Here is a 27609-nt window from a genome sequence, read left to right as displayed (position 1 = left end):
GGTCTTCATTAGGTCTGTAACATGGCAGGTACGTTTCAATCTTGAGAGTGTGAAGTATGCAAAGGGCTTGGTTCTCAAGGGACATGAGTGATGATTGCTGAGATCACCCAGTCCTAATTTTAATATAACTTACTGTACTGATTTCTGTGTAGTTAAGAGGAATGAACAACAGAGTGGTGGCCAAGGGATGCTTTTAGGATGGGGCGCAGAAGAAGCCAGTTGAGCCACAGGAAACCAGCCACCCCATACCATTATATAGGCGAGGGAAGCAGGCCTTTTCGCCTCGTTCAGTTGTGTGGGCCGGTGGCTTCTGTATTTAAGGGAGTTAACGTTTCCATGAACTGGCAGCGCCTGAGCTGACGTGATCCGCCCGCCGTCTCCCGCACATCCCTGAGGCCTCGATCTGTAAAGCGTCTCCAAACTTCCAGTATCTACCTGTATTACGGCTCAGGGCGCCCGGACGCGATATAGGGAGGGCAGAGGCAGCAGGGTAAAAGTTTTTACTCACCGAAACGCGAAGGATATGGTGCCCTCTTCGGAGACGTTTGGAATGCTGTCTTCTTCGGATTCGCTTGAGGAGGAGAGAGGACAGTAGCTGATGAAACGCGTTACTCAGCAGTCCGTCTTCTGCTGTAGCATCATTGCACCTCGGCTCAGATTAACTTGTGGTAGTTATGCAGCAAAGCGGCGAGTGAGTAATACTTGCGAGGAAATAGGCGCGATTTTATCTTACTTAATACTCACCGGTCACGCCTTGTTCTTGACCTTTTGGCCATGACTTTGTTTTCTAGCATGCTTATCCATCTCGCTTACCTAATCAATGCAACCATCATGACCAGAACGACTCTAGTTTAGATTCTAAGTGTGCTACCAGAGTAATCTCTATTCCTTTATGAGCTACATCGCTCATCTTAATAGTTTAACATGATTATTTCCGTGAACTCACGTTCCACACTCATTTCTTTCAAAAGAGTAGAATTGTTTACTTGTTTTTGACCATCGATAATTTACATTCGATTAACTTGTCAATAAATGATAATGCATCCGAATTCCTGCTTCATTCTAGTAGCCATCTGTCCCAAATCTATTAGCCATCTGTCCCAAATCTACATCCATATTTATTAATATAATACAAGACCTACAGTTACAGTTCAGGGCCAACCTTCCAATCCGTTTCCTTGTGCATACATCACTACTATACATTTGAATCGTTGTGGGCGATTTGTATACTGGGAGGGAATACTCGATGCATATCATAGGCTCATTTTGTAAGAGTTTAGCCTTGACTCCAGTGGCGTCTTGCAAAAGGAGCAAGCTGTTGTCTTGAAAAATCAATTGGAGTTGTTCGAATTCATTTTTCAGATAGTGTTTGCAATCAAAGATTCTCGAATGTACTAATTCAGGGTCTTAATTTTATGCAATCGGAAAATGTGTACTCTTCTTTAGAATGCAGCTGATAATTTATCTTGCTATTGAAACAATTTTGAGGACGAAATATCATCAGCTACATCCTTGGCAATGAAATCGGACATTTCACCACAATTTGAAAATAAATTAATTCTAAGAGTGAAAAAACATTTTAATGAACTGTGTCAGGATGAACGGCTATCGGATGGAAATATGTATTTCAGAATCACTGTCGTAATGGCAGTTTGGACAATAGTGTAGACCAGTTAAAAAGCAGATTTGAGCGTATGGATAATGTTAACCACATCTTTAAAATTATTTTCCCAAAATTTCTAAATTATGCTTGTTGCAAAGAGATTGACAATGCAGCAGTAATTCTTCAAAATGAACATGACGAAATATTTGCAGTGCATTAACAGACTAGGTAATTGGTTTTTTAAATCGCTCTAACAAAAAACAGAAATAGTCTTATAAATCTCCGTAGTTGACTTAACAGAAAAATTATTAATAAAGAACCGAATCGTAGGTGCTAGCGTTCCAGACGTATGCACAGCATTTTACCTGTATTAAACTATTCCTGTTACTGTTTCTTCAGCTGAACGCTCATTTTCGATGCTCAGACTTATAAAGAAAGATCTGCATAATTCTATGACACAAGACAGGCTTAGTAAACTCAGCCTCCTCAGTATCGAAAATGAAAGAACTAGATCCATTAAAGTCAGTGAAATTATCAATACCTTCGCATCACAGAAGGCACGCTGCATGGTCTAGTTTCACTAGAGATACACGTGAGTACATGCTTATGTACATTGAGTGTCAGTTACTACAATGCATTTGATTTTTTTTGACATTACCGATAATTTTGTTTAATACTTCGAAAACAATGAACAGATAATCACTGTCGTTATGTTATATGGAATTATACAACACACTGAATTGAATTTCTACTTCTCCCTGCAGTAATTAAATCTACGTAGTTACTTACAGATTATGCATTTCATTTTAGAGAGCGCGATTTTTTTTTCAGATGGGCGAACATTACACCGCTGATCAAGAGTAGTATCAGGTTTACTTGTTTCATAATTAAACACCACATAGTGTACACAGCTCAACAACCTATATGCCCTTTACTTTCTAAACTGCGTTATGTGAAAACATAAAGAACACATCAGTAAGGAATTCGACATGGAGAGTTGATAGATTTAACAAGTGCGTAAATATTGTGAAAACAGTCACTCTCGACAAGTCGTAACTATCACAGTTCCTTCAAATATTTTTGTTGTAACGTGATCCACAACCAACACAAATTTTCTGAATGATAAAAATCTATTCCAATGGCAGCTACTGGCTGTATTAAAATATTCTTTTCTTTTGAATTCACTACTACTGCGCAGTTTAGGCTGTTTGCCTGTTTCGAGTGGTTGTATAGTATGAACCACAAAATGCACATACTTAGATTACAAGCCAAAGTATTCATAAATTCATAAAATGGTGAAACATAGAGGACTGGTCAGAATTTGCAATGGTAGACGTGACATCAAGTTGATCATCTGTGACACAGCATACCATTTACAAGTGTAAGAGTGTACTAGAGTACATACATGAGTTATGCTGTACTACCACTTGAGAATGGCTACATACCCAAAATTGTACAATAGTGGTGAATATGAAATAAAAGGATGTTTCAATCCAATTAATTACAACCAACGATACAGATTTTTGTCGTTCAGAAAAAAAATTCATTCAGTGATAAGGTGAACGGAGCAAGTTACACAAGGAGTTGAAAGTTAAATTAACAGTTATTTCATTCTGCATGCATTGCAGACGTTGTAGTGCTGTGGCAAAATTTGGCGCATAAAGTATTGAAGTCATTATGCAATTCTAGTGCTGTATCACAGTATATAGTCAGTGTGATTCACAGGAGCCCCTTACTCTCGAAGTGGCGTATGATGTACTGCATATATGGTCGGGAGTATTCGTTGTCATACACGCCATACAATGTGTCTGGCTGAAAATTGGAGTCCTGTAGAGCTCGCGAGAATTTGTCTCCGACGCGCTCCGAGGAGACCACGAAACCACAGAAGGTGGAAGTGTAAAGTGTGAAATGCTTCAGGTCCTCCATGTCCTTGAGCAGTTCGTCCAGCGGGTAGGCGTCCGCCGCAGCTGTCATCCCCAGCGCGCGCAGCGACGCCTGTAGCTGTGAGTGGTAGGTCTCCAGCAGTGAAGGCAGGCGCTCGTGCACACCCAGATCAGTGTTCGCGTACAGGAAGTATGCCAGGTCCCGGGCAGGGCTGGACACGTGTGTCATCTGTGGATGTAGAAAGGCAGCAGAGCAAAATGAATTCCGTTTAATACTGAAGTGATAGATTAAAATGCCCCACCTGATACTAGAACTGTATACCTGACAAAAGCTTGACACCAGGCTCACCCAGACGGAATATTAGACACTTCTTTAAAAGTGCACACGGGTCTCTCTGGGTGGATTTACATAATGTAGAACTGGAACCAGTCAGTCACATAACTCTCCACTGATGACATCAGTCATGGCAGTGTAGTGGTGTGCATGTGTTATTGTGTTGGATAGTGCAGTAAGATGAAAAGATGTGAAGATGTGACAGAATGGTAGACAGGAGCTTCTGTTTGTGGATGTGGCCGTGATTGGCTCAGGTTACCCAATTTGCTGCTATGTCAATGCAGGAAATCCGATTTGTCTCCAAGGAATATTATACCACTTCTGGAGATGTCAAATGGAGCAAGAACAATGGTCGTAAAAAGATCCTTACCAACAGGGATCAGAGGCGGTTGTAACGTCTTTTCATAGACAATCAAACCTGACAGGAATCGCTGTGTGAATGAATGCAGATCCATCCTAACCAGTTTCGGAACGATCATGCAGAGGATATTTGAGGTCACTTACATCACAAAAAGCCATTCCTCAAACTACCACGTGAAGCTGCTGCACGTGATCCAAACAACACAGAAACTGGACAGTAGTCGGCTGCAGAAGTTAAATGTGGGCCGACGAGTCTCGATTTTGTCCCTTTATTCAAATGATACCAGGCTCCTAGTGAACTAGTAGCCCAATAAAGGTTTTACGATGGATTGTGTGGAAGGTGCTATTCAGACTGGAGGTGGTTCTGTGATGTTTTGAGGGTGGTTTACATACCAAGACTTGGATTCACCCGTTCAGGTTACAAACAACGTGAATAAGGATATTTATTTAAAACTCTCAGTGGTGAAGTGTTGCTCCTACAGCTTCATAATGAGTTTGCTATGCACACCCCTGACCTAGATTAGAACAGCCGTGTTCACTGTGCTAAAAACGTATTTTCCTTGCTCGATGAAGTCTACCTCACCCTAACACTTCTCGACTGCCTCACTAACTCACCCAATCTTAATCCCATTAATGTTTCTGGGATTACTTCGAGCAGTGGATGAAATGTAGCAATCAACATCTCATTTTGCAGGCACGTGGGGTTAAATCATGTCAGTAGATTCAGCTAGATACAGCACACTTGAAAAATCCCATGGACTCTCTTCTTGCTGAACTGTGGCCATTAAAGGGATAAAGGCAGTGTTACACAGTATTAGCATCGGGTCTCCTCGGGGTGAATAATCTGATGTCTTGTGTGCTTGCTTCTTTCACAGCAAGTGGCATACCAAATCACACATTTCATAAAAAAATTATCTTGCGGGTGCTAGAAGCTCTGTTTGACATTTTTACTCCATGTTTCGAAATTTAATTTGAGTTTTTAAAACTCTGTCTCCTGCCTACAAAAATTTACGATGGATGAGAATCTCCACATACAAAAGCAGTAAATAGTTTTCAAGGAATACACAGCGCTGTGCAACAAAAATCTACTTGCAATACTTAATGAATTATAGAAAGAAACTTCCTCAAACGCAACCTAGTATTTAAACAGCTTCTGCTATACGAAAATCCTTGCTTCTCAAGTTAACGCCAGTGAAGAAGTATTTTTGGTGCAGGCAATGGCACAAGAATGGGATGTGGTTTGAAAAGGCAGAGTGGTCATCGTCTGATATATTCCATTTGAGTAAAGAGCAGAGAAATGGCTTGTTGGAAGTCTTGGGACGCTACCCATAAATACTAACGATAGGCTAGGGTCATCAACAAAGTCCAGTCTAAGGTATTGCTGAGAGATAAGGCACCAGTTCCTCAGTCACCCTACCAGTTATCACCACTGTAGATGAGAGAATTAAGAAAAATTATCGATCAGTTTTTAGCTGACTGTGTAATTCCACCAATGGTCTCGCCCTACGCATTATCGATATTTTTCGTTCCTAAACCCAGTGGGGAAGGATCCTAGCTGGTTGTGGTTTATTGTACTCTGAATCAAAAGGTAATTCAGGAATCTGAACCTTTGCCTGACCTTCATAATTGATAAATTGTTTTTCAGATACGCAATACTTCACCGTTCTTGACATGAATCAGACCTACCACCATATGTCACTCCCAGAGAAGTCCATGCCTCTTCCTGCATTTTACATTGAATTAGAAGCTCTTTGAACGCAGCTGAGTTCCATTTGGGTTGACTACGAGAGCAGTCATATCATCACGCTTTCTAGGTTGTGTGCTGGGTGACTAAAATTTAGGGGTGTTACAACCATTTGGACAACTTGATTATTTGCAGCAAAACTTTCAATGATCACCTGGATAATACAGGGCAAGTCTTTCACCCACTGTCGGAAGCCAGGCTGAGTGTGAAATCTGCTATGTTCAAACTGGCCTAAAAAGAGATGTCATTCCTTGGTCATCCTGTGTACAGTAAAGGTGTACCACACAGATACCTCCAATTTAGGTGTCGTGGTCATCCTTCTCCAAGAGGAGGAGGGAAAGAGCAAGCCTGTCAGTTATCCCTGCACCCGCATTATCAATTGGGAAGATCAAATAGTCTGTATGCGAAGCAGAAGTGTTATCTGGATTGGAATAATTCAAGTTTTATCTTAAAGTTAACCCATTCTACCTAGAGACCTACATCCAGACCTTAACATCGGTTCTAGTTAGCCCACGGAAAACGCCGAGAATAGATCGGTGGGCTGCACACATATCTACCTTACGTTTTAATGTTCATCAAATAAGGGATACAAATAACCGAGTGGCTGACGCTCTTAGGTAACTGTTTCATCACGACTCTGAGGCGGCAGATATCCTGCAAGACGAGAAAAAAGTGATTTTGTATGGCTATCCCAGGGGCTGAATCGTCTGGTGTTTAAGTACTTTTATCATTCCTTGTGTGCAAAGCACCTGAGAGTATGTAAGACCATTACGAGGATTAAAGAGCACCTCAGTTGGTCTATTCTTGGTGTTAAAAGGCGATGTTCGTAAATTACCGCGCCAGTTTGTTTGGTAGTGAAACCCAGGTGGGGAAGCTTAGCTCTCATCGGGGAGAGCAAACGTTAGACAAGGTGTTCATCTATTAGCTACGTCCCCTAACCTGTACTAAACAGGGTTATCCGTATGTGTTGTTAGTTATGGCTGGTGATGAGTGACTCTTCTGTTTTGTTTGACTGTTGCTGAGCAGGGCAGGTATTATGAGTATAACCATTCAGCATTTTAGTCGTATTTTCTCCATATTTGGGGCCCCAACGTTATGGTCGATGACTATGCGCTATTTACTGTGTCCTGTGAATTTAAAAGGTTCTGTGTTACCAGCGCTATTTCTCATGCAACCACCACCACCTATTACTCGCACCACTACTCACGGAGCGTGTGAGCTGCAATCTTAATTTTGCCTTGATCGTCTACCACAAGAAGTCGCAGAAGAAGTGGGATGAGTATGTTGGATGGCTTAATTTTGCCTTTTACAAGACCATGTATGAGACTAATAGGACTATTTCCTCCAAACTTATATTTGCATTCCCTGTTAAATTGTTACTTTCCAACCTCTGGTCAGTTAATGATCTTCTTCCTGTAGATAATAATATTAAGGCCATTAAGAAGAACGGAGACTCTATGAGAAATAACATCAGGCTTGCACATCAGAGAGTGGCCACCTGGTATAACAAGGGCTGTCATGTGACTTCGCTATGACTGGGAAACAGGTTCTGCTTGAACTTTTGGGAGCAAACCAAGGAATGACGGGGGTGCGGGGAGAGAGAGAGAGGGGGAGGGGGGGGGGCAGAAGGTCACTTTTAATATGTTGCCACGGCTTATGGGACTGTATAAGGGGCCCAAAGGTCCTTTACAGAGAGATTTCTGATCCAAGAACTCTATACCAGCAAATTAATTGGGGCTCATATCAGCCAGCTGAAGATCACCACTGGGAACCAAAATGCTGAGGAAAACTCTCATGCCTTGCCACTCCCGCCCCCATAAGGGGAGAGGAGGCGGATGGGGCAATGTGTGCGTGACATCTTTGGCATTCAGTAATCTATTGTGTCTGTCCTGCGTATGTTCTGCCCCTTTGCTGGGATACCCAAGGACGCCTGTCCGCAAGGGGAAACGCGAGCAGCGGGAGCCGGCGAAGATGGGGCGTGCTCGGCAAGTAAGAAGTGGCAGTTGTGTGGACAGTTGCAGTTCTGGGTTTGCTAAACATGTGAGAGTGCTCGGTTGTGCCAGACATAGCTGAAAGGTGGTTGTCTGGCCTGTGGAGTGCTATTGTCACCATGGCACTGGTTGAAATTTAAGTGTCAGCTGAAACTTCCTGGCAGATTAAAACTGTGTGCTGACCGAGACTCGAACTCGGGACCTTTGCCTTTCGCGGGCAAGTGCTCTACCAACTGAGCTACCGAAGCACGACTCACGCCCGGCCCTCACAGCTTTACTTCTGCCAGTATCTCGTCTCCTACCTTCCAAACTTTACAGAAGCTCTCCTGCGAACCTTGCAGAACTAGCACTCCTGAAAGAAAGGATATTGCGGAGACATGGCTTAGCCACAGCCTGGGGGATGTTTCCAGAATGAGATTTTCACTCTGCAGCGGAGTGTGCGCTGATATGAAACTTCCTGGCAGATTAAAACTGTGTGCTGACCGAGACTCGAACTCGGGACCTTTGCCTTTCGCGGGCAAGTGCTCTACCAACTGAGCTACCGAAGCACGACTCACGCCCGGCCCTCACAGCTTTACTTCTGCCAGTATCTCGTCTCCTACCTTCCAAACTTTACAGAAGCTCTCCTGCGAACCTTGCAGAACTAGCACTCCTGAAAGAAAGGATATTGCGGAGACATGGCTTAGCCACAGCCTGGGGGATGTTTCCAGAATGAGATTTTCACTCTGCAGCGGAGTGTGCGCTGATATGAAACTTCCTGGCAGATTAAAACTGTGTGCTGACCGAGACTCGAACTCGGGACCTTTGCCTTTCGCGGGCAAGTGCTCTACCAACTGAGCTACCGAAGCACGACTCACGCCCGGCCCTCACAGCTTTACTTCTGCCAGTATCTCGTCTCCTACCTTCCGCTGCAGAGTGAAAATCTCATTCTGGTTAAGTGTCAGCTACTCGATCATAGGGGAAAGTGAGATTGCTCAAGAAACCGTTTGGTACCCATATTGTGGTGCCTTTTGTAATGGTCAATAATTCTGTTCTTAACTGATGTATGAGACACTGCATCTTGGTCCCTTTTGGATATAGCTGGAATTTGTAGGCATTCCTTCGATTTTCTGTTGTGAGCGAAAGTGCTCATTTGTGTTTTCCTACCGGACTGTGTTTAGCGGTTTTTCATGGTACGTATTTGCGATTTGTGGCTAACGTGGATTATAATTTGATTTTCGTTGCCTACTCTCCATGATACTGTGTGATGTGGCTTGGTTGTTTGTCTACACAAGCCCGCAGTTTATGTCAACTTTTTCTGTAAAATTAAGTGTAAACTGCTTTTCAGGCTCATTACCTATTCGGTGCTTACCAGCCTTGTTTTATTTATTGGTGTCTTTATTTTATTGGAACAGTGTTTAACGCTTTCAGTGCTTATCAAACGTTTTATTTAAGAGAGTTTTGTATTTTCTTAAAATAGTGTTTAATTATGTTTATGTGTGTGTGTGTGTGCAGTTCAGATTAGCCATTATTTAATGCCTTATTTATTGAATTCAGGAGCAGACAAGGAAAGGAACTTCGCTGTAAGCTGAGGTTGGTCTTACGGCATTCATAAAATCATTTTGTAATGTCAGTTCCTCTTAAATATCTGGAAAAGGTGTCTATATTGATAAGACAGCTGGCTAGCTGATACAGTAAATCCCCATTGCTTGTTATTAGTTGTTTTTCGAACTACCTGCCTGTTTAATAATCATCTGGTGAGTTGTTTGTTTTCTGTTCCCGCCCTCCAGGCTTAGATGACTCCTTCTGTGTATTTGTTCGGCTACTGCCGTTGTTTGTTTGTCTGTAGCTCTTGATATAAATCGTTCGCCTTGCTTTGGCGTTATGTATTTCAGTTCTGTATGGTACATACAACAGAACCTTTACATTTGCAGTTAATTTTCCTTATGATTTAATACAACTGATTTCTACTAAATCTCTCTCAAGTAAGTCTAAGCAACATTTTCTACAGGCGGCCTTTAGTATAAGTTCAGTACAGTGTTTGGGTCGGCCATCGTGCCTTAAAGTTAACTGTGTTTAAAGACCTGATAACTTGCCTGCCCACGGAGACATGTTCATATGTAAGATTACGATTCCTCAGAATAGGTACTAATGAATTTCTTGTATTTAAACCAAATTTCGTGTAAATGCTAAAGCACCTTCACCAATCATTTACACAGAGGTGACAAAAGTCATGGGACACCTCCTGATATCGTGTCGAACCTTCTTTTGTCAGACGTAGTGCAGCAACTCGACGTGGCATGCATTCAAAAAGTCGTTCGAAGTCGCCTGCAGTAATGCTGAGGCATGCCGACGCTATAGCCGTCATTAATTGCGAACTTGTTGCAGCAGGGTTTTGTGAACGAAGTTTTACTTGTCGATTATGTCCCATAACCTTCTTTGGGTTCATATCGAGCGATCTGGGTGGTGAAATCATTCTCCCGAACTGTGCAGAATGTTCTTCAAACCAATCGTGAACAGTTGTAGCCCGTGACATGGTGCATTGTCGTCAATAAAAATTTTATACTTGTTTGGCAACACGAAGTAATTAATGACTGCAAATGTTCTCCAAGTAGCCAAACATAACCATTTTCAGTTAATGGTCCGTGTAAACACAGCCCACATCATTATGGAGTCACCACCAGCTTTCAGAATGTCTTGTTGACAACTCCGGCCCATTGATTCGTGAGGTCTGCGCAACACTCGAATCTTACCATCAGCTCTTACCAACTGAAATCGAAGCTCATCTGACCATGCCACGAATTTCCAGTCGTCTAGGGTCCAACCGATAAGATCATGAGCCCAGGAGAGGCGCTACAAGCTAACTCGTACTGTTAGCAAAGATACTCACGTCGATCGTCTGCTGCCATAGCCTATTAACACCAGATTTCAGCGAACTGTCCTAACGGATACGTTCGTCGTACATCCCACTTTGATTTCTATACTTATTTCACGCAGTGTTGCTTGTCTGTTAGCACCGACAAATACGGCTCCTCTTGGTCGTTAAGTGAAGACCGTAGGCCACTGTGCTGTCCACGGTGAGAGGTAATGCCTGAAATTTTATATTCTCGGCACACTCATGGCACTACAGATCTCGGAATATTGAATTCGCTAACGATTTTCGAAATGGAATGTCCCATCCGTCTAGCTCCAACTACCACTGTTTGTACAAAATCTGTTAAGTACCGCCTTGCGACCATAATCACGTCGGAAACCCTTTTCACATGAATCACCTGAGTACATATAATAGCTCTACCAAAGCACTACTCTTTTATACCATGTATGCGATACTACTGCCATCTGTATATGTCCGTACCGATATCCCATGACTTGCTACCTCATTGTGAAGCTTGTGGCATGGTCGCCGGCCATTAATGAAGATATTCTAAGGTACTGTTCGTTGTAGAGAAGTTCTGTTCACTTAAGACTGACCAGTGCTGTTGTTGGTCGCCGGCCCTTAATGCAGGTATCCTGTTTCTAAAGTGCTATTCGTTGTAGAGAAGTTCTGTTCACTTAAGACTGGACAATGTTGTTGTTAACTGGTCTTTATGGCCGAGGCATCATGTTACTTAACATGGAAGACAGTAAGAGAGAGAGAGAGAGTGAGACAGAGAGAGACAGCGTGTGTGTGTGTGTGTGTGTGTCTGTGTGTGCGTGCGAGAGAGAGAAAGAGAAAGAGCTGTTCTCTCCCCCCCCCCCCTTTCTCTCTCTCTCTCTCTCTCTCTCTCTCTCTCTCTCTCTCACACACACACACACACACACACATACACACACACACACACACATGAAGATGAACACCCCCACTTTAAAAAAGTAGATTAATAAAAATAAATACATAAAATAAAAAAATAAATAAAAATATAATCTCTCCGTTTCTCTCTCTCTCTCTGCCCCTGACACACTCGCGCGCGCGCACACACACGGACACACGACACACACACAGACATGATTTCTCTCTCTTTCTCTCTGTTTTTTTCTCTACTTAGTCAGAAAATATAAACACTAACAGATCGATAGTAGACGCCTCGATCGCTATCTAAAACGGACAAAACACGAACGCAGCCCACAATAACAAACCAAAACACGGAAAATGACGAGAGGAAAGTGCTCAGAAGTGTAAATGTGTTAACAGCAGTGAAAGTTCTGTGTGCAAATACAACTTCTCAACACATGCACGTGGGGGACGAATAAGAATGTAATAAATACCAAAGAACGGTGAGTAACGAAAAGAATAAAAACTGTTTATAGTAATAAATAATGCTTACGAACTGTTAACTTGCCAAAAAGGAAGGAGACAAGTTTAATTATTTCTGATAATAAACTGCTGTTCGTGTATACCATATTTTGTGGTCTCTGTACCTTTCCACTTCCCAACGAGCTCCCTACCGCATCAGTTGCTTTACGTAATGACCTAAGCGCTTGTTACAACAATTATTCAGTTATTTATGAGGAAGTTTAGTGTATTCCGAATGTTATACTCAGTCATAAAATCTTTTATATAAAAATCTTTCTAACTTTGTAGCAAAATGCAAACTGCATTAAAAATGAACCCGGAGTAGAGTGAAATTACTGAAAAGTCATTTGTAGACTATATGAGCAACCAGCAGCTGTTGCAAGGATTCTGATAAATATTAACACGTTCAGTTACATAAGAAAGCCGGCCGCGGTGGCGAGCGGTTCTAGGCGCTTCAGTCCGGAACCGTGCGACTGCTACGGTCACAGGTTCGAATCCTGCCTCGGGCATGGATGTGTGTGTTGTCCTTAGGTTAGTTAGGTTTAAGTAGTTCTAAGTTCTAGGGGACTGATGACCTCAGATGTTAAGTCCCTTAGTGTTCAGAGCCATTTGAACCATTTTTACATGAGAAAAAGGAGGAGGATTAGAGTTTAACGTATCAGCTACAATGACGTTATTGAAAATGAAGCATGAAACCCGGGCAATGATGGGAAAGGAAGTCAACCGTGTCTTCCCCCAAAGGAATCATCCTAGCATTCACCTTCACCAGATTAGAGAAATCACAGAAAACTTAAACCATAACTGCTTCCTAAAAGTGAGGTCAGTGTGTTCTGAGTCAGAGTGCTTAACTCTTGTTATGTAATGCACGTAAATATGCAAAAAATTTATCATATGTAATTAACGATACATGAGTAATTGAAAAACAGCCGATTAGAGTAGAAACTAGCGCCTCAGAATGAGCCTCTGTGACGTTGATCATATGTTATGAGTTAAAGCTGTATGCAAAGCTTGGCTCGAACGAGAATATCTGCCTTAAGCTTGTAAGACACTAACAGAAATCTTTCGCAGCAGCAACCCTGGTGGTGTTGATAAGATCCGCTGCGTATTCTTGCTCTTAGGGGTGTAAATCTTACAGCGCCACCGGGAAATTTCGGTAACGTGTGGAAGGAGAGGGCAGCAGCTCCTTTCAGTCTTAGGTTTTGAGTTGGTGATGGAGCATGTTCGAGTAGCCTAGCTGATAGTACACTCCTGGAAATTGAAATAAGAACACCGTGAATTCATTGTCCCAGGAAGGGGAAACTTTATTGACACATTCCTGGGGTCAGATACATCACATGATCACACTGACAGAACCACAGGCACATAGACACAGGCAACAGAGCATGCACAATGTCGGCACTAGTACAGTGTATATCCACCTTTCGCAGCAATGCAGGCTGCTATTCTCCCATGGAGACGATCGTAGAGATGCTGGATGTAGTCCTGTGGAACGGCTTGCCATGCCATTTCCACCTGGCGCCTCAGTTGGACCAGCGTTCGTGCTGGACGTGAAGACCGCGTGAGACGACGCTTCATCCAGTCCCAAACATGCTCAATGGGGGACAGATCCGGAGATCTTGCTGGCCAGGGTAGTTGACGTACACCTTCTAGAGCACGTTGGGTGGCACGGGATACATGCGGACGTGCATTGTCCTGTTGGAACAGCAAGTTCCCTTGCCGGTCTAGGAATGGTAGAACGATGGGTTCGATGACGGTTTGGATGTACCGTGCACTATTCAGTGTCCCTTCGACGATCACCAGTGGTGTACGGCCAGTGTAGGAGATCGCTCCCCACACCATGATGCCGGGTGTTGGCCCTGTGTGCCTCGGTCGTATGCAGTCCTGATTGTGGCGCTCACCTGCACGGCGCCAAACACGCATACGACCATCATTGGCACCAAGGCAGAAGCGACTCTCATCGCTGAAGACGACACGTCTCCATTCGTCCCTCCATTCACGCCTGTCGCGACACCACTGGAGGCGGGCTGCACGATGTTGGGGCGTGAGTGGAAGACGGCCTAACGGTGTGCGGGACCGTAGCCCAGCTTCATGGAGACGGTTGCGAATGGTCCTCGTCGATACAGGAGCAACAGTGTCCCTAATTTGCTGGGAAGTGGCGGTGCGGTCCCCTACGGCACTGCGTAGGATCCTACGGTCTTGGCGTGCATCCGTGCGTCGCTGCGGTCCGGTCCCAGGTCGACGGGCACGTGCACCTTCCGCCGACCACTGGCGACAACATCGATGTACTGTGGAGACCTCACGCCCCACGTGTTGAGCAATTCGGCGGTACGTCCACCCGGCCTCCCGCATGCCCACTATACGCCCTCGCTCAAAGTCCGTCAACTGCACATACGGTTCACGTCCACGCTGTCGCGGCATGCTACCATGTTAAACACTGCGATGGAGCTCCGTATGCCACGGCAAACTGGCTGACACTGACGGCGGCGGTGCACAAATGCTGCGCAGCTAGCGCCATTCGACGGCCAACACCGCGGTTCCTGGTGTGTCCGCTGTGCCGTGCGGGTGATCATTGCTTGCACAGCCCTCTCGCAGTGTCCGGAGCAAGTATGGTGGGTCTGACACACCGGTGTCAATGTGTTCTTTTTTCCATTTCCAGGAGTGTATATGCCTACAGTGTTAAAGAAGCCGCACCTGAATCCTGGTTTGGCACGCAGCGTTAACTTGAAGCATATAATCAATGCAGCATACCCTCTGCACAGAGTGAAAGGTTTTCTTCTCAGTCTGTATGACAATTTTTGTCATTAATGGAGGCAGAATAAATTTGGAGTGGATTTCATAGAGAGTGATGAGGAAGATGAGAATTATGTAAAAAGTATTGAAATGAAAAGGTGATCTATGTTGCCGGTTATTAAAGCTCTCTGTGTCTTAGAAAAGAGTTAATTATGCAGTAACAAAAATTGTTAATAATTTGCGCAAGAACACACACTGACGGAAAAAGCACGTGACACCAAGGAGATGTGCGATGTAAACGAAAGATGGTAGGAGTGTTTCTTCATCTGAAGGACGATATCTATTCAGATTTCACCCTAATCGCATAAGCCTGTCGCTAGTAGTGCCACTGAGATGGACGTGCTGAGTTGATGTTCGTCAGGAATGCCTTTAAGGCGACAGACACCATTATCAATATCTCAGTGAGTTTGAACGAGGTCGTGTAACACGGCTATGAGGAGCTGTGTGTTCTTTCTGCGATACTACTGAAAGACATGGCAGGAACACAGTCACTGTACGTGATTTCTGTCAGCGGTGGTTACGAGAATATACAGTCTCAAGATGACCGAGCTCCCGATGACCGCACTGCCTAGAGGGAAGACAATCGCATTCGGTGTATGGTTCTGGCGCATCGAACTACATCTGCAGCAGGAATTTGAGTAGCAGTTGGCACCACAGTGTCATAACACACTAGTTACTTCAAGGACAGATCCGAACCAGACGGCCTGTTGCGTGCATTCCACTGACCCCAAACCACCTCCATTTACGATTTCAGTGGTGTTAAGCGAGAGCTCACTGGAGGGCGCGGTGGAGGTCTGTTGTGTTTTCTGATGAAATCTGGTTCTGTTTGGGTGCAAGTGATGGCCACATATTGGTAAGAAGGAAACCAGTTGATCACCTGGAACCAACCTGTCTGTGTGCTAGACATACTAGATTTCGTATAATAGCACTAACGTTGTTATCCCAAGCACCCTGACTGCAGATTCGTACGTCAATCCGGTGATTCGACCTGTTGTGCTGCCATTCACGAACACCATCCCGGGGGGAGTTTTCCAACAGGATAGCGGTAGTCCACATACCACTGTTGTAACCTAACATGCTCTACAGAGTGTCGACATGTTGTCTTGGCCTGCTCGATCCCCAGGTCTGTCTCCAATAGAGTACATGTGGGACATCATTGGACAACTCCAGAGTCATCCACAAACTTCTATTTAAAACTGATAGCCTGAATAGAACTAAAAAACAACGTTTTCACTAATGACAGCAACACTCCCGTATACATATCCTGTAAAATGACTCGTTCCACATTATTTGTATGAAAGAATCGTTTAAATGATCTATGGAACATGTAACTAACTACTCACATCGCTGAAACAAACCGTTGCAGCGCGAAAGCTCTGTAACAAATATGTATGGAAATGCCGCGTGCATAATCACGGTTTGGGGCTCTTGGAACTTGGTTGGTATTTGAGTTAAAAACATGGGGCAAAAAGTTTTTGGCTTATCCTGGACCATCTGCTGTTTGTCCAGCCATTCGAACATCTGTCTTACTATAGTTGTGCGTTTAAGAAAGTTTTGAACGACGAACCGAAGCTGACACTCAGGCAAATTGTGCGAATCATTTAATTCTTCTCGCAAAATATTTTAATTGGGCTGAAACTAATGCCGAGTTAATGGCACGATTTGCATGTGCAACGTTCGAATTTTACGTGCAAAAACAGTCATCGTTAAATAATTATATCCAGCTCGGCAGAAAATGAGATACTGTTTAATTGAGTAATTAAAGCTTTAAAGATGACAATGTAGAAAACTGAACTAACACGAAAACTGCTACGAAAATAGTTTTCAGATTAAAGGTCACCTTATTTCCAAGCAATATAAAAAGTTTCAATGCGTTTTCTTCAAAAAATACTATGCTATTTTGTAGAACATTTATTTTCGTACAAAACAAGCTTAAGTTCGTCGATTTGCATACAGGACTGAAATCGCAGTTTTTCTGCTTATTTCAGCTAGTCATACTCATACTTTTTTCAGACTGGTTCTTGCAATATATAATTGGCTACATTCAAGGATGGCTGCGTCCAAGGATGATATAATTTAAATTTTAAGATTCACTTTTTTTATTTTTTAGATATTTATTTTACTAATATTATTTTTCCTATAGCACCTAAATAGCATATAGTTACAGAATGACCTTGAAGATTTTAGGGGAATATGTTTATTTTTAGGTAATGTTTTAAATATGAACAAATTATTTTTACAGTGGATCTATATGAAAACTGGAAATGTTAACAAACTTCCAGCTCGAAGCTGACTGCAATAATTTTCTTCTTATTCAGTTTCGGATTGACTGATTAATATCAAAAACTTCTTAATGCAACCAAATTTTTAAAGTTAACTAAAACCCTTTTTTCTCACTGAAGTGCAATGAAAAATGTCTTAAATCACTGATTGGAAAACTTAATGAAGGATGGGACTCACACTTTTTGAAGACAGTGCTTCTTGGTGAATAAGACAGTATGTCTAAATAGTGTGAGGAGCGTCTTGGTGGAACAAAGCTTGCAACTGAGCACGACAGAGAGCCATAACATTTGAATACCCATCTACACAGTTTTCCTGATGCTGTTTTCTCCTATAAAAGTGTGTAGTATTTCAAGGGGGCTGTTGATTTTGTTCCAAATTTTCCCACAGGAAAGAAAATCTTCATGACATTTGTTGCCATGCATAACCCGCATGTAACAAATTAGATGCATATCATTATGGTTGTCTATAACTTCATCCATTTAAATAGCCAAATTCAGATTTAAGTTTTTCAATCAACTGACCATTAACGCTGTCAGCCATACCGAGTATTTTGCGACTAATAGTATTGTCTGACAAGGGCACACTTTCCAGTTACTTGGCAGCTGATTCACCTATCAAATAGATACCATCTCCAGATCTGCTGGTAAAGTAAGATTTTCTACTGTGGTGTACATTACTTTTTCTTTGCTACACATAGACGAAACAAGAGCCTCTGTAGGAATTGTTACTTGTTTAGTGAGAAGTATTTTTTTCCTGTCATTTCTTTTAACTTGTGTGAAAAGTATTCCCCTGATTTGTTCACCAAACTACCGCGATCTGATTCGAAATCTCATTTCATTTTATTAGGAGGCATGCTTTCAGTAACTATGATTTTGAAACAAATGACACAAAACACACATTCCTTATTTCCAATAGTAGTAGGAGTGACTGTTGTACCTAGAGGATGGTGTACATCAGAACAGCTGATGGTTTCGGAATGGTACTGCAGTCTAGTGACTGGTACTACAGTCTAGTGACAGATTTTAGAATCACATAAAATGAATGTGCACTAGAGACTGCCACAAGCAGCTTCAACCATTTTCTACAGTTTCTGTTGTCACTAGACATGAGGTTGTGTTTTATGCAACATTTCTATATATTTTGAGTTCTACATATTTAAATACTGTATGATATATTAAAGCTATTTCGAATATACTGTCAGATCTTCACTTACAGAATTTTATAACAAGTAAAATTCTCTATGTTTTTAGTCTAATTATATAATGCATGAAGGTTAAGTCCTACTTTGTGGATCGTGCACCATCTTGTTCCTTGAAATAGAAGGAGGTCTTTTACCACTGAACACTTGATATTTGCAAATTAACTGAGTTTCGTTAACATTTTAACGATTCGATCTGTCTTGAAAATGCAGATTTGTATTAGTTTCCAATAGCTTCAGTTTCAAGATGTATTTAGTTTGTAACTGGTTTTTTATAATCCTCTTGCTTAATTTGATTTCTCCTATGCTCATGAGCGTGTAGCAGTGTAATAATACAGTATTGTCAAGATAATCTGAATTGCAAAGCTTTTAAATTTCAAGAGAATCTTTGTTCCTAGGTACATGACCATGTTGTAGCTTGGAACATGTTTTCACATTTGGAAAAACCTTAATTTTATCTAGTAATTTTTCTAATTTCAGAAGAAGACTGCAGCACATAAAAAGTGAGTGCCATTGTTTAAAAACAGAATAAGACAATATATTAAACTATTACACAGCTGGCTGTAGGTGAAATTCCGAAAAGTATTCCAATGGTGCAACATTCTGCCCTACATGTAATACAAGAATTCATCTGTCTGTCGTCATATTTATTACATTTTCGTATATTCATGTCATCAAAACTGCATGACACATTCGAAATATCGCCTTTTGTACTTACATTTAAAAATTTGTCCATTCTGACAGAGGAACACAAATCACAGAAGACACAAAACAATTAAAAACGAATTGTATTCGACAAAACTAATCTTCAAACTGATTATTACTGAATGAAAACAACTGAGTCAAGAAGCACAGTTTGACTGCCATCTACCATGGAGACACAGTAACAACATTTACTTGCTGACCTACTAGATATCGCTACTAGCACTCACATTGTTCTTTTACTCAGGCAGCAAATAAAGCAAATTACTGTTTTTATGAATATACTATGATGAGACTACTGTAAGGCTGGGTTCCCCTGGAAACTGCAATGCACATTTTGAAAACCTCTCAGGTAGACAAGTAGACACACAGAATAGACATGTCACTGAATAGGTGACACACATACCTGAAAATCGACGAACCGCACATCAACAATCTCCCCTGATGAGTACTTGAACATCATGTTGTTCTTCCAGCAGTCACCATGAACCAGTACCTTCAGCTTAGTATCTTGTACTTTTTTCTTCAACGTCTTTCTCATCAGTGGTAGTAATGTATCTGTGAGCTCCATATACTTGTCTGCACAGTGTTCATAGCTAGGAATTCTCTTCACGAAATCGGCAACAGCGGAAAACGTGCTTTGCATCATTGGTCGCAGAATAAACTCCATGTCCCCAGCGCTGAAGTAATCGACATAGAGTTGGGCACCGCAGTCGGGGAGCTTGCTGAGCGCGTAGGATGTACCAGCATGGAGGCGCGCGTACGCTCGCATCACCACCTCGCAGTGCTGGTAGTCGAGAGGTCGATCTGCGTCCGCCAGTCGATAGCCGGCGGCCACCAGGTCGTCCAGCACGAGGAAGGCTCTGGGTGTGGCGCCGTGGTGCAGGCACGTGGCCACCAGTGGACGGAACATTGCGCCTTCCACCCGGTGCAGAGCCTCGTGCGCCATGGGCATCACCTCGGCCAGCACCAGTGCCTCCGTCTTGAATACGTCCCACTGTGAAATAAGATGGTTATGGCACTGTCTCAGATTTTTGTACACTTAGTTTACTTAAGCTTTGTTATCTGAATTGGACAGTATGAGGTGTCACATTCAAAATAGTTTGAATCTGAAAAGTCTGCAATGTACCTTAGTAGTAGTTCTACGATATGAAACTTCCTGGCAGTCTCGGCCCGGCACACAGTTTTAATCTGCCAGGAAGTTTCATATCAGCGCACACTCCGCTGCAGAGTGAAAATCTCATTCTGGAATTCTACTATAGCTATTTCCTAGGCCACTATGAGGTTTCCCAGGGGCTGATAACACTGACTGACTGTGGGGCTGCTGCTCAGCACTACATATTCATTTTTTAAATATAGCATTGTGCAGGTCACGTAGTGTGTGTAAATGGTCATTCAGTTTTTTATTTTATTTCTAGCTTTTCCCTTTAGTATGCTCCTGCAATATTCAAGTAAAACTCGTGGCGTACATGTCAACCAGAATCATCGCTTCAGCAAAAGTTGTTTGTTCCTGTGGAATATGCTAACAAACAACCCACTATGCACTGCTGTTTGTAGCTAGTAGCAAGTGTGGGAGAGAACTCACGTGTTGGCTGACAGTCGTCACTTGTTGTGGTGCATCCAGACAGGAAGGTCTTCCTGGATAGGGGTTTCTAGCTAGCAATGACGAGAAATCTCTCCTATTCTATTTCTCGGACTTCGTTCCGAAACTAAAAGTAACTTCTGTTCATCATATGTTGACTGGTTGATGGCCCCACAGGCTGGTCTGGCCGCAGCCATACTTATAACATATGAAGATAACGTCTAATAATAGTTTATTTCACTAATTTTAACTCTTATGTGAACAACATAATCAACATTAATCAAGATACTGAAACTACCTGCCACTGTTGACCTCTCATAAGTTCAACTGACATAACAAAGGAAACCACTGTTTATGAATAACAAACTTCACTGTTCCACTTTTTTACCGTCGTTCAAATTACTGGTTAACAGTACTGACAGTTGCCTTACCGGTAAACAGAACTGACAGTTACCCATGGTTGCAGATGCTGACTTGGTTAAAATGTCACGATATCAGTTATTAATTATTACAGCTGACATTAGAAATTAAAATAAGTCGTACTACAATTCATAAATTTATAGACTTACATTTCTCAGTGGACAAAATTTGACTTCAGATGCAGCAACACGTCGCGAGCCACTGCTTTTGAACGCTTAATCTTTGTGGTTCTGAGAAGCGAAAGTTGAATACCTCATACTGGACATTACTGGACATACTGGATATTAAGGACGTACCACTTCTAGTGAAGTGGTATGCTTGGTGGGATTCGATCCTGCAACTACCCGGTTCCCTAACCCTACTCCCACCTTACGGATGTTTTTTCCCTTGCCTCCTCTTGGTGGATAGCCACGCGGGATTAGCCGAGCGGTCAAAGGAGCTGCAGTCATGGACTGTGCGGCTGGTCCCGGCGGAGGTTCGAGTCGTCCCTCGGGCATGGGTGTGTGTGTGTTAGTCCTTGGGATAATTTAGATTAAGTAATGTGTAAGCTTAGGGACCGATGACCTTAGCAGTTAAGTCCCATAAGATTTCACACACATTTGAACATTTTCTCTTGGTGGATACTGGCACAGTTAGGTCATTTTTGTGGAAGTCTGTTTCATTGAAGGTATTTCAAATATCAGCTCAATTGCAATACCACAATTGGAAATAATAAATGGATCAGTCGGGAATTTGAAATTGTGATTGGGCATTTAAGGCATGATAGAATTCCTAAATAGGTTCTCTCTGCTACATTTGGAAGGAGGAAGAAGCGCCGACTGCATGACAGCATAGACACGACAACAACAAATACTACTGCAAGACAGAGTCCACTACAATGTACTGAGAAGCACTAAACACGACACACTTAAACCACGATTCAATCCATATTAGCAGTTGTCATGGCCGGATGTCGGAGATAGCCAAAACACTCACACATCCTGTGTGCTCATGTTCAGATGTCCACATGCATTGCCTCAGGCCAAATGCTGCGCAGCACTAGTGGCCACCATGGGACGCATGTCTCAGCGATTGCACGAAGTCTGCAGGTAGATGGCCATCTGTAGAGGATCATGCAGTTGTGGAGGGTGTCCAGAACGACTGGACTTGTTGGAACGCGGATGTTATCAGTATGTCCAACGACAACACTCGTCATATTGCATCTTCTCAAATATCCACGTAAAAATCGGATAAATACACTCCTGGAAATTGAAATAAGAACACCGTGAATTCATTGTCCCAGGAAGGGGAAACTTTATTGACACATTCCTGGGGTCAGATACATCACATGATCACACTGACAGAACCACAGGCACATAGACACAGGCAACAGAGCATGCACAATGTCGGCACTAGTACAGTGTATATCCACCTTTCGCAGCAATGCAGGCTGCTATTCTCCCATGGAGACGATCGTAGAGATGCTGGATGTAGTCCTGTGGAACGGCTTGCCATGCCATTTCCACCTGGCGCCTCAGTTGGACCAGCGTTCGTGCTGGACGTGCAGACCGCGTGAGACGACGCTTCATCCAGTCCCAAACATGCTCAATGGGGGACAGATCCGGAGATCTTGCTGGCCAGGGTAGTTGACTTACACCTTCTAGAGCACGTTGGGTGGCACGGGATACATGCGGACGTGCATTGTCCTGTTGGAACAGCAAGTTCCCTTGCCGGTCTAGGAATGGTAGAACGATGGGTTCGATGACGGTTTGGATGTACCGTGCACTATTCAGTGTCCCCTCGACGATCACCAGTGGTGTACGGCCAGTGTAGGAGATCGCTCCCCACACCATGATGCCGGGTGTTGGCCCTGTGTGCCTCGGTCGTATGCAGTCCTGATTGTGGCGCTCACCTGCACGGCGCCAAACACGCATACGACCATCATTGGCACCAAGGCAGAAGCGACTCTCATCGCTGAAGACGACACGTCTCCATTCGTCCCTCCATTCACGCCTGTCACGACACCACTGGAGGCGGGCTGCACGATGTTGGGGCGTGAGCGGAAGACGGCCTAACGGTGTGCGAGACCGTAGCCCAGCTTCATGGAGACGGTTGCGAATGGTCCTCGCCGATACCCCAGGAGCAACAGTGTCCCTAATTTGCTGGGAAGTGGCGGTGCGGTCCCCTACGGCACTGCGTAGGATCCTACGGTCTTGGCGTGCATCCGTGCGTCGCTGCGGTCCGGTCCCAGGTCGACGGGCACGTGCACCTTCCGCCGACCACTGGCGACAACATCGATGTACTGTGGAGACCTCACGCCCCACGTGTTGAGCAATTCGGCGGTACGTCCACCCGGCCTCCCGCATGCCCACTATACGCCCTCGCTCAAAGTCCGTCAACTGCACATACGGTTCACGTCCACGCTGTCGCGGCATGCTACCAGTGTTAAAGACTGCGATGGAGATCCGTATGCCACGGCAAACTGGCTGACACTGACGGCGGCGGTGCACAAATGCTGCGCAGCTAGCGCCATTCGACGGCCAACACTGCGGTTCCTGGTGTGTCCGCTGTGCCGTGCGTGTGATCATTGCTTGTACAGCCCTCTCGCAGTGTCCGGAGCAAGTATGGTGGGTCTGACACACCGGTGTCAATGTGTTCTTTTTTCCATTTCCAGGAGTGTATCTATCAATATCTATATCCTTCTTGTGACTAGACATAATTTTCCACGTAAAATTTTACATCCCCCTTATGGCTATCAATGCACTGAAATTGCAGTTTCCCACATCAAATCCATACCTCCCTTACGACTGGGCATTTTCATTTTCTCTGCACATGTCGGAACGATGACCACAGGAACTTTACACCCCAACACATACTTTATATATATACTAAGATGGTATGTGTTCTTTCGGAGATCCCGGGTTCGAGTCCCGATCGGGGCATACATTTTCATCTGTCCCCGTTGACGTATGTCAACGCCTGTAAGCAGCTAAGGGTGTTCTTTTCATTGTAATTACATACTTTATAAGCCAACTGATCACAGTGAATCTATCACACATCTCCTGCTAGGTATAATACTTCGACAATAGCTGAATGCTAGTGACACCAAACAAATCGAGTGAAAATCCGTGTTCGATGGACATGTTCCATTTGTTTTTCTTGCGAGTGGTATCAGCTATTAAAAACGCTATCGCGACGATCATGTTACTGTCACCCTGCATAAAAAAGCAATCTTGGTTCTACAGGCACACACGAGTATCACCAAAGATGTCCAATTTAAAAATTATACATGCTTTACAAATCGAAGTGTGGTATTGCTTCTAAATGATCTGGTATCCACACAAATACCGTGACAATGAAAATAGGTGGTGATCGTGGGGTGTGTATTAAAAGATCGAAAGTACAGGTGGACATAGCCAGCAGTGTAAGCTCGTAATAAAATCACCAATCTCACCGGAAGTAAAAGTGATGTGGCTAAGGTACATGGTATTAAGCCAATATTTGCAACTCCCTCATGCTGATGGTAGATATTTCCCACGCTAACAAACAATATTTGTAATGAGCTCTATCGCAATACCATATAGACAGTGTGGTAGAGGTTCTGTGATGTATCTGTGGGGTTATAGGTGAGGGAGGATGATGGTTGATTGAGAATGATTACATATGAGCAATCAATTAAAAATTCAATGCTAGACTGAAGTCATAAGAAATATACAAAATCTTGTGTTGTTGTTTCATAAGTAGTTTGATACACTGTTTTTTTGCTGTAACACAATGAAGTAGTGTATGACTACAGCCATGCGTTTTTTTTTTCTACCGTGACTTCGACGTCTGTGTCAGGTGCCAAACTGATGTTAACATATTTTGATCCCATTGGCTCTCACAGAAAGCTGGACATCCAGTGGTGCAAACTATGCTGCTTCCAAAACACATAGGATGGCTGAAATAAAAGACAAAGGTGGTGTTTCTTATTGACAAATCACAACAGATCCGAAACGGAAAGAATTTACGGCACTATAGAACGTTTCCAAACACACGTCCGAAGGTGATGACCTCTACCTTTTATCTCATCTTCCACAGCGACAGGGTAGCAGATGTCTTGATGTTCCGTTCTGAAGAGACCAAGAGCCATGTATACGATCACCGTTTTGGTAGTGGTCAGCTCCAGAATGTGTTGCTCCCACCAAGACTGTCTCCATCTCAAACAAAATGTTTTAGTCAGTCATTATGTGGTAATCAACAGCATGCCAGTGGATAGATGGATTGGAAAAGATACTGCCGATGTGTGACGATGTACTAGCATAACCACCACAGTTGATAGTGCGATCAATTTTAGCAATTTAACTAGTTTTTCCGTAAGTTTTATGCTGACCAATGACACGGCAGCATGCTCCCAAATTTCAGCATCTTCGCTAAATCACCCCTCCATTGTACCATATACTAGATTACGAGTGTAGATAGATGACTGTGCAGTACGTCCATTTATGGTTAATTCTTGAACATATACACCCAAGTATACCAGACAGCGTCCTACACCGATGAAATTACGTTATCTACATTATTCTAGCACTCCTGTCAGAATGCGTAATTTACGATTACGATTGCCCATCTTTCCCACAGTATTCTCGCATTCGTAGGAAAAAGTTGGAGATTGAAAGATTTCCCCACATTGTGTTTTACCAACCCTCACAGCAACACTGTCACTGACTTAATCTGCAGCTGACCAGGAGTAGGGTTCTATACTGACTACATTCCACTTCTCGTGCTGCAACAGAGCTAACTGAGTCCGTAAATGCGATTCACCGAAGACTCTTCCAAATCAGTCTTACTGACGACACCTATCCCTTACTATGCAGTAAGGTATCTTTGATCATAGTGGGTCATTTATGATTACGATGTCCATCTTTCCCTCTGTGGGTGGGAGTCACAAAGTATTCTCACATTCTTGAGATAAAGTTGGAGATTGAAGGATCTCGACACATAGTCTCTCACCAGCTCTCCCTACAACAATGTTGCCGATTTAATTTCCAGCTGACTAGAAGTAATAGGGTACTACACCCGATACATTCCACGTCTCGTGAAGGAACAGGGCGGGCTGAGTCCATTTAGCGGAGACTGTTCCATACAAGTCTTACGACAATCATCCAAGTGCGCGAGATCTCTGCAGATGCGCGGATGGTTAGCAACCTCTATCGGTGGAAAGTGCTTCAGTGATACCGATAGCCGTACTGTAGGTGCAGCCACAACGAAGGGGTCTCTTTTGAGAGACCAGACAATAGTGTGGTCGTGAAGAGGGACAGCAGCCTCTGCAGTAGTTGCAGGAGCAACAGTCGGGATGATCAATTGATCTGGTCTTGTAACACCAACAAAAATCGCCTTGCTGTGCTGGTACTGTGAATGGCTCAAAGCAAGGGGAAACTACAGCCGTAATTTTTTCCAAACAATGCTGCTCTACTGTATGGTTAAATGATAATGGCATCCTCTTTGGTAAAATATTCTAGAGGTAAAGTACTTTCCCATTTGGATCTCTGGGTGGCGACTACTCAGGAGACGTTGTTATCAGGAGAAACAAATCTGGCGTTGGCCGCGCGGAGTGGCCGCGGGGTAGGGCCCCATGTTACGGATTGCGCAGGCCCTCCCGCCGGAGATTTGAGTGCTCCCTCGGTCGTGGGTGTGTGTGTTGTGCTTAGCATAAGTTAGTTTAAGTAGTGTGTGCGTCTAGGGACCAATGACCTCAGCAGTTTCGTCCCTTAGGAATTCACACACATTTGAACATTTGAAATCTCGCGTTCTACGGATCGACGAGTGGAATGTCAGACCCCTTAATCAGGTAGGTAGGTTAGAAAATTTAAAAAGGGAAATGGATAGGTTGAACTTAAATATGGTGGGAATTAGTGAAGTTCGGTTGCAGGATGAAGAAGAGTTCTGGTCAGGTGAGTACAGTTTATAAATACAAAATCAATTAGGGATAGTAAGGAACAGGTTTAATAAAGAATAAGGAAATATGAATGTGGGTAAGCTACTATGAACATGAATGCATTATTACAGTCAATGTAGAGACGAAGCCCACACCGACCACAGTAGTACAATTTTGTATGTCACGTAACTCCGCAGATGATGAAGAAATTGAAGAAATGTAAGATGAGATAAAAGAAATTATTCAGATAGTTCAGGGAGACGAAAATTTAATAGTCATTGGGGACTGGAATTCGACAGTAGGAAGAGGAAGAGAAGGAAAAGTAGTTGGTGAATATGGACTGAGGGGAAAGAAATGAAGAGGAAGCTGCCTAGTAGAATTTAGCAAAGAGCATAATGTAGTCATAGCTAACACTTGGTTCAAGAATCATGAATGAGGCCTGGAGACACGGGATGGTTTTAGATTCATTTATTTAATGATAAGACAGAGATTTCGGAACCAGGTTTTAAACTGTAAGTCATTTTGAGCGGCAGATGTGGACTCTGACCACAATTATTAGTTTGAACTATAG

The 27609-nt window shown here is 43.3% G+C and overlaps 1 protein-coding gene and 3 non-coding genes across 4 annotated transcripts; all 4 read right to left on the bottom strand.

The window, feature by feature from the left end:
• Positions 1-3157: 3157 nt before the first annotated feature.
• Positions 3158-21180, bottom strand: LOC126235030 (uncharacterized). The gene is made up of 3 exons (XM_049943765.1): positions 21154-21180; positions 19547-20137; positions 3158-3715 (listed from the first exon to the last, which is right to left on the bottom strand). The coding sequence occupies exons 1-3, from the start codon at positions 21178-21180 to the stop codon at positions 3323-3325; spliced, it is 1011 nt and encodes a 336-aa protein (XP_049799722.1). The 3' UTR covers positions 3158-3322.
• Positions 8090-8165, bottom strand: Trnas-cga (transfer RNA serine (anticodon CGA)). Its single transcript has one exon. It is a non-coding gene; the product is annotated as a tRNA-Ser (tRNA).
• Positions 8390-8465, bottom strand: Trnas-cga (transfer RNA serine (anticodon CGA)). Its single transcript has one exon. It is a non-coding gene; the product is annotated as a tRNA-Ser (tRNA).
• Positions 8690-8765, bottom strand: Trnas-cga (transfer RNA serine (anticodon CGA)). The gene has a single exon. It is a non-coding gene; the product is annotated as a tRNA-Ser (tRNA).
• Positions 21181-27609: the final 6429 nt, after the last annotated feature.

Source organism: Schistocerca nitens, chromosome 2 (assembly GCF_023898315.1).
Source record: "Schistocerca nitens isolate TAMUIC-IGC-003100 chromosome 2, iqSchNite1.1, whole genome shotgun sequence".
Taxonomy (NCBI): domain Eukaryota; kingdom Metazoa; phylum Arthropoda; class Insecta; order Orthoptera; family Acrididae; genus Schistocerca; species Schistocerca nitens.
Note: the sequence above shows the minus strand (reverse complement) of the source record. Positions and strands in the feature narration are given on the sequence as shown.